Here is a 13,521-nt window from a genome sequence, read left to right on the forward strand (position 1 = left end):
TGCCATATCTTTGTTCCCCATTATAAATGCACCTGAATCTGACTGCAAGGGACCTACATTTGTCTTTACATATCTATAGAAGCTTTTGCAGTCAGTTTTTATGTTCCCGGCAAGCTTCCTCTCATACTCTATTTTCCCCCTCCTAATTAAACTCTTTGTCCTCCTCTGCTGAATTCTAAATTTCTCCCAGTCCTCAGGTTTGCTGCTTTTTCTGGCCAGTACCAATCAGAAAAACCCTACGTTGTTAAGGAAATCGGCGCTCAGGTGTCTTTCGGAGCTGTTTCCTTTCAGTTTAGTCTTGTTCATAAAGATAGTTTATAATGATCATGTTTAGTACTTTCCTTTTTCATCGCATTACATTAAAGATTACTTACTTGTTCTGGTGTTGGACCCTGCTCCCAGTCCCGCTGCAATCCCGTGCCCCCTGGGGGCGCAAACGACTTTTCACCCGGGGCGTGGCGCCGCTAACGACTCCACGTGACTTTAGCAACAGCGGTAACACCCATAGCGCCCCACTCCACTGCACCGGCAACGGCGCCATCTTCACCGTGTGCGGAACCCCGTTAGCGCCCCAGACCCTAAATTGGGTATCGCCAGGCGATGCCAGCGACAGTTTCAGGGGGACGTGACCCGGGAGGCCAGCAGCTCGCAGGGTGCAAGTGAAAGGGGAGGTGTGGGTGGGCCTTTGGGAAAAAAAATTATGTACTGTTGGTGTTTTGGGTGTGGGGCCTGTGCTGCTATCTGATTGAGTGCCATAACAGGTAGGCCCAAATAGGCCCCGTTCATTCATGCAAAGTCTGCAGCTTGGGCCCTTCCCTTTAATTAAAGGCTGTGCCCCTCCTACGCGGCAGCGCCACACAGCCCAGTGCGTAGCGCTGCACCCCGCCCCCGACACGTTCGCCCCACTACGGCCCCGGAAAGGAAGTGGAGCGTTATTTTGTGCTCTACTTCCTTTCGGGGGGGGGCGGGGGGTGTTCTCACAACTTCTCACGAGAAGCAAGACTTCTTCTCGCGTCTCCCGAGTCTTACCACCCCCAAAATGGCGTAACGGAATTTTTTAACTGCCCACCGCCAGTTTTCCACTGAGTGAGCAGTGTTAAAGTCACCCCTTATTCTGTGAGGTTTAATTAACTATCACAGGGGATAGTTAGAACGTGGAATTCTCTGCTGCAAATCATTGCTGAAGCAGAGTCCATATATTCTGTTAAAGGGAGCCACAGAGAGCTTGTCAAGAGGAATATTAAAGTTTATGGCGGCTGAGAAAGCAAAAGAATGGGATTAGACATTAGGTTGATATGATGGGCCAAATGGCCTTTTTCTGTGCTGCACCCTGTGAAATACTGAAACATACCTCTTGCAGTCTGTGCAACTCTTCACTCAAATCACTCAATGTGTTATATAGCCATGTAACCTGTTCTTCATTATCTGTAATCCTGTTCATACCTTGTTATGCTTCTTTTTTGTGTAAGACCTTTGAGAATTATTAATGAATTTGTCATTTGTGAGTTTATTGTGTCAATATGTTTGTGTTTGCTGTTTAATATGGGTGCAGTGAATGTGCATCATTGTTCGAGACATCACTCAATTAAACAAACAATGACACCTTACAATGTTTGAACATACGTTTCCAAGCTACACTTGTCGTCATTCTGCTCTGGTTTAATGCAGGTTGGAGATCAAATTCTGGAAGTAGATGGTGTGGACTTCACAAATGTGGATCACAGAGAGGTAAAAAAAATTTAAAGAAACTTATTTTTATTTTACCCCCACACCTAATAAGGATGATATGACTGACTTGTTAATTGAATACAGGTCGATTTAAATCTAACTTGTCAGACGGGAAATTGATGGAATTGGGTGCAACATTGGTTTTACACCCCGCCCAATTTTACTCAATGGAGAGCAATACTGGGCGGGGTAGAAATATTAGCATGCCAACCAATCCCATGGGTTTCCCACCCAGCGAGTTAGGTTAAAATTACCCAGTAGAAGAAGAGAATACAATACAAGCAGTACAAGGGAACCTAAACATAAGTCAAGGAGAGGAACTTATTGGATTTCATATAATTTTTTTTTTTGAGAAAATAATAAGGCTTATCAAATAAGGTACGCAGAGTCAGAGGAAATGTATTAGCATGGATCGAGAATTGGCTGGCTAACAGAAAGCAGAGAGTCGAGATAAATGGGTCCTTTTCGGGTTGGAAATCGGTGGTTAGTGGTGTGCCACAGGGATCGGTGCTGGGACCACAACTGTTTACAATATACATAGATGACCTGGAAGAGGGGACAGAGTCTAGTGTAACAAAATTTGCAGATGACACAAAGATTAGTGGGAAAGCAGGTTGTTTAGAGGACACAGAGAGGCTGCAAAGAGATTTAGATAGGTTAAGCGAATGGGCTAAGGTTTGGCAGATGGAATACAATGTCGGAAAATGTGAGGTCATCCACCTTGGGGAAAAAAACAGTAAAAGGGAATATTATTTGAATGGGGAGAAATTACAACATGCTGTGGTGCAGAGGGGCCTGGGGGTCCTTGTGCATGAATCCCAAAAAGTTAGTTTGCAGGTGCAGCAGATAATCAGGAAGGCGAATGGAATGTTGGCCTTCATTGCGAGAGGGATGGAGTACAAAAGCAGGGAGGTCGTGCTGCAACTGTATAAGGTATTGGTGAGGCCGCGCCTGGAGTACTGCGTGCAGTTTTGGTCACCTTACTTAAGGAAGGATATACTAGCTTTGGAGAGGGTACAGAGATGATTCACTAGGCTGATACCAGAGATGAGGGGGTTACTTTATGATGATAGATTGAGTAGACTGGGTCTTTACTCGTTGGAGTTCAGAAGGATGAGGGGTGATCTTATAGAAACATTTAAAATAATGAAAGGGATAGACAAGATAGAGGCAGAGAGGTTGTTTCCACTGGTCGGGGAGACTAGAACTAGGGGGCACAGCCTCAAAATACGGGGGAGCCAATTTAAAACCGAGTTGAGAAGGAATTTCTTCTCCCACAGGGTTGTGAATCTGTGGAATTCTCTGCCCAAGGACGCAGTTGAGGCTAGCTCATTGAATGTATTCAAATCACAGATAGATAGATTTTTAACCAATAAGGGAATTAAGGGTTACGGGGAGCGGGCGGGTAAGTGGAGCTGAGTCCATGGCCAGATCAGCCATGATCTTTTTGAATGGCGGAGCAGGCTCAAGGGGCTAGATGGCCTACTCCTGTCCCTAATTCTTATGTTCTTATGGACAAATCTCCTGGGCCTGATGGTTACCACCCCAGGGCGTTAAAATAAATTTGTGATGAAACTGCAGATATGTGGGTCACCATTTTCCAAAGCTCTCTAGATTTGGGAAGTTTGGCTTTGGATTGGAAAATTGCAAATGTCGTTCCATTATTTAGGAAAGGCAGGAGGAAGAAACTGCAGACCCTGTAGTTTCCTGCTTGTATTGTATTCTCTTCTTCTACTGAGTAATTTCAACCTAACTCGCTGGGTGGGAAATCCATGGGATTGGTTGAAATGCCGGTTTTTATACCCCGCCCAGTATTGCTCTCCATTGAGTAAAATTGGGCGGGGTGTAAAACCAATGTTGCTGTAGTTTCCTCCTCAGCATTTAGCATCAGTTGTGGGGAAGTTACTGCAATCTCTCATCAGTGAATAAATCAAATTTCAGCATATCAGGAGCACACTGAACATCTGTGGAGCATCTGCTAAGAGGTTTGTATAAAACAAATGCTCTATGTCTAAGTACATATTTTATTTTATATAAAATAATGGGTTATTTAAAAAGGACTGAAACATAGGGAACATATTCAAGCTCTAAAGGCGGTGTATAGTAGACCCATGAAAATTATTCCTCACATCTGAGATCTGAGGTTTGAAAAAAGATTGGAAATATTTGTGCTTTTCAACTTTAAAAGCAGGTGACTGAGCAGTGACTTTATAGCATAGATATTCTAGCTCGTTTCTCTTGGACCTGAGGTCCATGAAGCTTTCCCAGGGTGTATCGAAGCTCATCACATTTCTGAATGACTGTCATTGTAGTTCAGGATATTTCTGTACTTGTGGACTTACGAGCACATTATTCTGTTGCTGCATACTAACAAAACATATTTTCTGCAGTGGTAGCACTGTTTCCTTTGAATACCTGACCCTGCCACTGGAAGTTACGAAAGGGGATCCCCAAGTGTGTGTCAGCATTTATAAGACATTAAAGTAGTGTTTTAATATTTGCAGTAGTTCTCGCACATGAAGTTTGAAAACTAATATTTTATAAGAGATATATAATAAGATAGTATGTGGTGTAGAAAGGGTAGATCTGGAACACTACTCCAAATAAACCATGGCATTAGGATAAGGTGACATTGGTTAAAATGAGTCAGCAACAAATTTAGGACTGATAACAGAAAGTTTTTCTTCACACAAAAAGTGATCAAAATGTGGAATAAATTTCTGAACCATTTAATTAACTGTTGCATGCCATGATATAGGGGGGTGCCCCACCTTACCTTCGCCCGAAATGGGGGGTGCCAACCTTACCTTCGCCCGAAATGGGTCACACCTTCCGCTCCGGAAGTGTTTCTTCCGCCGGGTGGGATGAGGTCGACTCTTTACGTAAATTCAGCTCTTTGTCGTTTTTTTCCCGGCAGACCGGGAGTCGGTCACAATGGGGGCAGAAGTGGGCCCAGTGGGCACTCTAGAGGGGCGGAGGTGGAGGCAGGACGGAGTCGCCGCCACTGTCAGTCAGTCAGCAGCGGAGCGGAAACGACGTCACGGCGCGCGTGCATCACCATGCTCTCCCCTTCACTTAAAGGGAAGAGTCTTTGGCATTTATTATGTCCGATCCCGGGGCCATAATTGTCGATCCGACCTGGCAGTCGGCCGACAAAAAAAAAAAAAAAAAAATGCCGGTCGCGGCAGTGCGCCCTCCACCTTGAAGGGCTGCCGGGCTGCCGTGGCTCACAAAGTGAAAGTAAGGTGCACCGACAGAAAAAGTCGTCGGGGGCACCGCACGGCGGCTTATAGATTTTCGGAGCTAAATTTCGCGGGAGGTGCGATGGAGGTGCGGGAGATCAGCGCTGTGCCCTTTTGATGACGCATTTAGGACAGTCGGCAGCAGTGGGGCAGAAGTGGGGACCGCCAGAATAATCCCCGAGGTGAATTTTTCTGGCGGCGGCTATTGGACCGGAGGTTGGCAGCCGCTCGACTCCGCTGCCTGGCCACCGCTTTCTGGCGGTAAGTGACCTTTTTTGGGAGCTGAATTTCAGCCCCAGGGAGTACAGGGTTCTTAAGTGGGTCGGCTAAGATGAGCCGATTGACCTACAAATCTGTGTCTATCTGAGACCAAGGTGAAGCCACCAGTAGAATTCAGATCTGCAGTTCTAAGTTGCTCTCAAGCTTAATTGAAAGCTACAGTTTGTGAGATTCACTTACCAGCTGGTAATACCAAACATCTCATGAGAATTGTAAACAACAACTGAGTTTTTATATGTGTGTATCAATTGTGTTTAATTAGAATTAACATAAATATTCAGAGCATCCCTTGAAATGTATTTTCTTAGGACATAATGCAATACCAAACATTTTAGCCCCAATTTTAACCTGGAGCAGGATTCAGGTGAGCGAGCGGGGACCAAGGTGAGCAACAAACCCACCCCCAACCTCGGCAGCATGTGGCCTGGCAGCCACCTCTAATCTACATGCTGTCAGTCAGCTTGTCTCCCCCCAACCAAAATGGATAGGAAGCTGGTCAGTGGGTGAGAAGGGAATTTCAGCTGGTAGTAAGCTGCTGGCTGGCTCAGAGACATGGACCATGTACAGTAGATACCTCAGGTCGCTGGAGAAATACCACCAACGATGTCTCCGCAAGATCCTGCAAATCCCCTGCGAGGTCAGCTGCACCAACATTAGCGTCCTCGACCAGGCCAACATCCCCAGCATTGGAGCACTGACCACACTTGATCAGCTCTGCTGGGCGGGCCACATAGTTCACATGCCAGACATGAGACTCCCAAAGCAAGCACTCTACTCGGAACTCCTTCACGGCAAGCGAGCCCAAGGTGGGCAGAGGAAAGGTTACAGGGACACCCGCAAAGCCTTCCTGATAAGGTTCAACATCCCCACTGACACCTGGGAGTCCCTGGCCAAAGATCACCCCAAGTGGAGGAATTACATCCGGGAGGGCGCTGAGCTCATCGAGTCTCATCGCCGAGAGCATGCAGCAACCAAGCACAGACAGTGGAAAGAGCATGCGGCAAACCCGTCCCACCCACCCTTTCCCTCAACGACTATCTGTCCTGTGACAGGGACTGTGGTTCTCATATTGGACTGTTCAGCCACCAAAGGACTCATTTTAAGAGTGGAAGCAAGTCTTCCTCGATTCCGAGGGACTGCCTATGATAATGATGATGATTGTACCAAAGGAAGGCTTGCCAGCAATATGGAATGTAGAGGGAGGGGGTTTCGGAAAGATCTTGCGGAAGGGGGCGTACGGGGCAGGGGAGCTTTTACCTTTCCTCCTGGCCCCATGGACAAAAAAAAAGTCTTAAATTGTCTCTTCTAGTCCTGGATCCTCTTTCTGTTGTCTTCACCTGACAGAAAAGCCACAATGACGTCACCCCTCAGGCCACAGTTACAGTTGCAGTCAGAGCCCATTGATGTCATTGAACCCCGATCTGCATATTTAAAGATCATCACCATAGGCACCGAGGAAGACTTGCTTCCACTCTTAAACTGAGTCCTTAGGTGACTGAACAGTTCAATACAGGAGCCACAGTCCCTGTCACAGGTGGGACAGATAGTCGTTGAGGGAAAGGGTGGGTGGGACAGGTTTGCCGCATGCTTTTTCCCCTACCTGCGCTTGATTTCTGCATGCTCTCGGCGATGAGACTCGAGGTGCTCAGCGCCCTCCCGGATGCACTTCCTCCACTTAGGGCGGTCTTTGGCCAGGGAGTCCCAGGTGTCAGTGGGGATGTTGCACTTTATCTGGGAGGCTTTGAGGGTGTCCTTGTAACGCTTCCTCTGCCCACCTTTGGCTCGTTTGCCATGAAGGACTTCCGAGTAGAGCGCTTGCTTTGGGAGTCTCGAGTCTGGCATGCGGACAATGTGGCCTGCCCAGCGGAGCTGATCGAGTGTGGTCAGTGCTTCAATGCTGGGGATGTTGGCCTGGTCGAGGACGCTAATGTTGCTGCGTCTGTCCTCCCAGGGGATTTGTAGGATCTTGTGGAGATATCGTTGGTGGTATTTCTCCAACGACTTGAGGTGTCTATTTAAAGAAAGGCCTCACTGACTTCAAGCGGTGGTCTTTGATGCCTACTCAGAAGAATGGTGGGATCTGTGCAGGCGTGGAAATCACCCAGCTGATTTTAACTGCCTGCCTGCACGCCTGCCCGATTTCCGCTGGGTGGGTTGAATTATAGTCACTCCTTTTGCCTTGTGACAAAAAAGAGAGGTAGCTAGTTTTAAAATGATTCGTAAATCTGTGTTTATTTTCAACAGGCTGTCCGAGTTCTGAAAAGCAGCAGGAGCCTAACGATCATTGTCCTCACTGGTGCAGTAAGTATTGTTGAGAATACTGGTGGTTTTAAAAGTTTAATTGAGGATTGTGTGAAAGCAAGTATTGTACTTGTCAAAAAATATAAATTGTTGCATTCAAAGTTGCACCCAGTATTACTTAATTTACTGAGAATATCCTATTTGAGAGAAGATGCTTGGTGGTAACGAGCTGCACTAGAGAGTATTTTTGGAGATAAAAAAGGGCAAAATAATTAAAGAATTGATGCAAAACTCAGTGTTTATTAATGCTGCATCAGGAATCGACTTCCTTCAGATTTAAAAGTACGAACACACGAATATACAAAATTAATAGGCAGAAAAAGACCAGCTGGTCCATCAAGTCTGCCCCACACTATGAGCATCGTGAATAAACACTTACTTGCACCCTGTGCTTTTGAGGATACGTCTGCAAAGCAGGATTAATAGTTAAAGTGGCTCAGAAAGATACAAGACACTCCTCCAGCCCTTAAAAAAATCAGACTCTTTGTGTGCCATCTTATGAGCCCTTATCTAAATCCTCAATATCCTTTATAATATTGGGAGAGAGGGAAAGGGATTTATTGATGAAGTCAGGGACTAAGTTTCAAATCTGCCACCAAGCTCATGGTCTGCAGGGCTGTAGTAATACCTGCCCTCCTATGTGGCTCAGAGGCAAGGACGATGTACAGAAGACACGTCAAGTCGCTGGAGAAATACCACCAACAATGTCTCTGCAATATCCTGCAAATCCCCTGGGAGGACAGGCACACCAACATCAGTGACCTCGTCCAGGCTAACATCCCCAGCATTGAAGCACTGACCACACTCGATCAGCTTCGCTGGGCAGGCCACATAGTTCGCATGCCAGACACGAGACTCCCAAAACAAGTGCTCTACTCGGAAGTCCTTCACGGCAAACGAGCCAAAGGTGGGCATCGGAAACGTTACAAGGACACCCTCAAAGCCTTCCTGATGAAGTGCGACATCACCACTGACACCTGGGGGTCCCTGGTCAAAGATCGCCCTAAGTGGAGAAAGTGCATCTGGGAGGGCGTTAAGCACTTCGAGTCTCAATGCCGAGAGCGTGCAGAGGTCAAGCGCAGGCAGAAGGAGATTGCGACAAACCAGTCCCACCCACTCCTTCCTTCATCGACTGTCTGTCCCACATGTGACCGAGTCTGTGCCTCTCGTATTGGACTGTTCAGGCACGAAAGAACTCACTTCAGGAGTGGAAGCAAGTCTTCCTTGATTCTGAGGGACTGCCTATGATGATGATGGCATGGCTATAGTAATATCCGCCCTCCTGTATGGCTCAGAGACATGAACCATGTAGAGTAGACATCTCAAGTCGCTGGAGAGATACCACCAACGATGTCTCCGCAAGATCCTGAAAATCCCCTGGGAAGACAGACGCACCAACAGTAGTGTCCTCGACCAGGCCAACATCCCCAGCAATGAAGCACTGACCACACTTGATCAGCTCCGCTAGGCAGGACACATTGTGCGCATGCTGGACAAGAGACTCCCAAAGCAAGTGCTCTACTTGGAACTCCTTTACGGCAAATAAGCCAAAGGTGAGCAGAGGAAACGTTACAGAAACACCATCAAAGCCTCCCAGATAAAATGCAACATCCCCACTGACACCTGGGAGTTCCTGGACAAAGACTGCCCTAAGTGGAGGAAGTGCATCCGGGAGGGCGCTGAGCACCTCGAGTCTCATCGCCGAGAGCATGCAGAAACCAAGCGGAAGGAGCATGCGGCAAACCAGTCCCACCCACCTCTTCCCTCAACGACTGTCTGTCCCACCTGTGACAGGAACTGTGGTTCTCGTAGTGGACTGTTCAGCCACCTAAGGACTCATTTTTAGAGTGGAAGCAAGTCTTCCTCGATTCCCAGGGGCTGCCTAGGATGATGATTACAAAGTCAGAGGACTGAGTACCCCTCTTTTTAAAAATTCACTTATCCAATGAGTAGTTCCATATCCTTGAATTCCCTACCTAACACCAGTGTGGGAACAGCATTATACAAAGACTGCAATGATTGAAGGAAAGGTCCATCATCACCATTGAGTACAGGGGCAGGGATGTGTTACTACAGTTGTACAGGGCCTTGGTGAGGCCACACCTGGAGTATTGTGTACAGTTTTGGTCTCCTAACCTGAGGAAGGACATTCTTGCTATTGAGGGAGTGCAGCGAAGGTTCACCAGACTGATTCCCGGGATGGCGGGACTGACCTATCAAGAAAGACTGGATCAACTGGGCTTGTATTCACTGGAGTTCAGAAGAATGAGAGGGGACCTCATAGAAACATTTAAAATTCTGACGGGGTTAGACAGGTTAGATGCAGGAAGAATGTTCCCAATGTTGGGGAAGTCCAGAACCACAGGTCACAGTCTAAGGATAAGGGGTAAGCCATTTAGGACCCTTCTAGCCTGCACCGCCATTCAATGAGTTCATGGCTGAACATGCAACTTCAGTACCCCATTCCTGCTTTCTCGCCATACCCCTTGATCCCCCTAGTAGTAAGGACTTCATCTAACTCCTTTTTGAATATATTTAGTGAATTGGTCTCAACAACTTTCTGTGGTAGAGAATTCCACAGGTTCACCATCTCTGGGTGAAGAAGTTTCTCCTCATCTCAGTTCTAAATGGCTTACCCCTTATCCTTAGACTGTGACCCCTGGTTCTGGACTTCCCCAACATTGGGAACATTCTTCCTGCATCTAACCTGTCTAAACCCATCAGAATTTTAAACGTTTCAATGAGGTCCCCTCTCATCCTTCTGAACTCCAGTGAATACAAGCCCAGTTGATCCAGTCTTTCTTGATAGGTCAGTCCCGCCATCCCGGGAATCAATCTGGTGAACTTTCGCTGCACTCCCTCAATAGCAAGAATGTCCTTCCTCAGGTTAGGAGACCAAAACTGTACACAATACTCCAGGTGTGACCTCACCAAGGCCCTGTACAACTGTAGCAACACCTCCCTGCCCCTGTACTCAAATCTCCTCGCTATGAAGGCCAACATGCCATTTGCTTTTTTAACCGCCTGCTGTACCTGCATGCCAACCTTCAATGACTGATGTACCATGACACCAGGTCTCGTTGCACCTCCCCTTTTCCTAATCTGTCACCATTCAGATAATAGTCTGTCTCTCTGTTTTTACCACCAAAGTGGATAACCTCACATTTATCCACATTATACTTCATCTGCCATGCATTTGCCCACTCACCTAACCTATCCAAGTCGCTCTGCAGCCTCATAGCATCCTCCTCGCAGCTCACACTGCCACCCAACTTAGTGTCATCCGCAAATTTGGAGATACTACATTTAATCCCCTCGTCTAAATCATTAATGTACAGTGTAAACAGCTGGGGCCCCAGCACAGAACCTTGCGGTACCCCACTAGTCACTGCCTGCCATTCTGAAAAGCCCCCATTTACTCCTACTCTTTGCTTCCTGTCTGACAACCAGTTCTCAATCCATGTCAGCACACTACCCCCAATCCCATGTGCTTTAACTTTGCACATTAATCTCTTGTGTGGGACCTTGTCGAAAGCCTTCTGAAAGTCCAAATATACCACATCAACTGGTTCTCCCCTGTCCACTCTACTGGAAACATCCTCAAAAAATTCCAGAAGATTTGTCAAGCATGATTTCCCTTTCACAAATCCATGCTGACTTGGACCTATCATGTCACCTCTTTCCAAATGCGCTGCTATGACATCCTTAATAATTGATTCCATCACTTTACCCACCACCGATGTCAGGCTGACCAGTCTATAATTCCCTGTTTTCTCTCTCCCTCCTTTTTTAAAAAGTGGGGTTACATTGGCTACCCTCCACTCGATAGGAACTGATCCAGAATCAATGGAATGTTGGAAAATGACTGTCAATGCATCCGCTATTTCCAAGGCCACCTCCTTAAGTACTCTGGGATGCAGTCCATCAGGCCCTGGGGATTTATCGGCCTTCAATCCCATCAATTTCCCCAACACAATTTCCCGACTAATAAGGATTTCCCTCAGTTCCTCCTCCTTACTAGACCATCCGACCCCTTTTATATCCGGAAGGTTGTTTGTGTCCTCCTTAGTGAATACTGAACCAAAGTACTTGTTCAATTGGTCCGCCATTTCTTTGTTCCCAGTTATGACTTCCCCTGATTCTGACTGCAGGGGACCTACATTTGTCTTTACTAACCTTTTTCTCTTTACATATCTATAGAAACGTTTGCAATCCGTCTTAATGTTCCCTGCAAGCTTCTTCTCGTACTCCATTTTCCCTGCCCTAATCAAACCCTTTGTCCTCCTCTGCTGAGTTCTAAATTTCTCCCAGTCCCCGGGTTCGCTGCTATTTCTGGCCAATTTGTATGCCACTTCCTTGGCTTTAATACTATCCCTGATTTCCCTTGATAGCCACGGTTGAGCCACCTTCCCTTTTTTATTTTTACGCCAGACAGGAATGTACAATTGTTGTAGTTCATCCATGAGGTCTCCAAATGTCTGCCATTGCCCATCCACAGTCAACCCCTTAAGTATCATTCGCCAGTCTATCCTAGCCAATTCACGCCTCATACCTTCAAAGTTACCCTTCTTTAAGTTCTGGACCATGGTCTCTGAATTAACTGTTTCATTCTCCATCCTAATGCAGAATTCCACCATATTATGGTCACTCTTCCCCAAGAGGCCTCGCACAATCCTCTCTCATTACACAACACCCAGTCTAAGATGGCCTCCCCCCGAGTTTGTTCCTCGACATATTGGTCTAGAAAACCATCCCTTATGCACTCCAGTAAAATGCTCCTCCACCGTATTGCTTCCAGTTTGGTTAGCCCAATCTATGTGCATATTAAAGTCACCCATTATAACTGCTGCACCCTTATTGCATGCACCCCTAATTTCCTGTTTGATGCTCTCCCCAACATCACTACTACTGTTTGGAGGTCTGTACACAACTCCCACTAACGTTTTTTGCCCTTTGGTGTTCTGCAGCTCTACTCATATAGATTCCACATCATCCAAGCTAATGTCCTTCCTAACTATTGCATTAATCTCCTCCTTAACCAGCAATGTTACCCCACCTCCTTTTCCTTTTATTCTATCCTTCCTGAATGTTGAATACCACTGGATGTTGAGTTCCCAGCCCTGATCATCCTGGAGCCACGTCTCTGTAATCCCAATCACATCATATTTGTTAACATCTATTTGTACAGTTAATTCATCCACCTTATTACGGATACTCCTTGCATCAAGACACAAAGCCTTCAGGCTTGTTTTTTTAACACCCTTTGTTCTTTTACAATTTTGCTATACAGTGGCCCTTTTTGTTCTTTGCCTTGGGTTTCTTTGCCCTCCACTTTTCCTCATCTCCTTTCTGTCTTTTGCTTTTGTCTCCTTTTTGTTTCCTTCTGTCTCCCTGCATTGGTTCCCATCCCCCTGCCATATTAGTTTAACTCCTCCCCAACAGCACTAGCAAACACTCCCCCTAGGACATTGGTTCCGGTCCTGCCCAGGTGCAGACCATCCGGTTTGTACTGGTCCCACCTCCCCCAGAACCAGTTCCAATGCCCCAGGAATTTGAATCCCTCCCTGCTGCACCACTGCTCAAGCCACGTATTCATCTGCGCTATCCGGCGATTCCTACTCTGACTAGCATATGGCACTGGTAGCAATCCCAAGATTATGCTGCAAAAGTCATGTCTGTTGTGCCCCGTCGGGGACGAAATCCACACTGTGATTCCGGGAGGAACTCCTCAGCCACAGGGAGAAGACGGTATGAAAGCAAGTCATCCTCGTTCGAGGGACCGCCTATGATGACGATTTTTATATTCTATTATAAATTCCTATATCCAGATTTATAATGGAAACTGCGTATGCAAATGGGTCACGCTGTCAATGCACCTTCCTGCCAGTGGAATATATTGACAGGAGTCGTGCGCTGATGGATTTTTCACATTACTTTTCGATCTCGCATGGAGATACCCACCTTGAGTCAG

At 46.7% G+C, this 13,521-nt stretch overlaps 1 protein-coding gene across 1 annotated transcript in view; it reads left to right on the forward strand.

The window, feature by feature from the left end:
• Positions 1-13,521, forward strand: part of ush1c (Usher syndrome 1C) — a 319,880-nt gene that overhangs the window by 118,404 nt on the left and 187,955 nt on the right. Inside the window, exons 10-11 of the mRNA XM_070898764.1 lie at positions 1,669-1,728; positions 7,494-7,550. Of these exons, the coding sequence (XP_070754865.1) occupies positions 1,669-1,728; positions 7,494-7,550 (117 nt within the window). The remainder of the gene's footprint in view (positions 1-1,668; positions 1,729-7,493; positions 7,551-13,521) is intronic.

This window comes from Pristiophorus japonicus, chromosome 14, assembly GCF_044704955.1.
Source record: "Pristiophorus japonicus isolate sPriJap1 chromosome 14, sPriJap1.hap1, whole genome shotgun sequence".
NCBI lineage: Eukaryota > Metazoa > Chordata > Chondrichthyes > Pristiophoridae > Pristiophorus > Pristiophorus japonicus.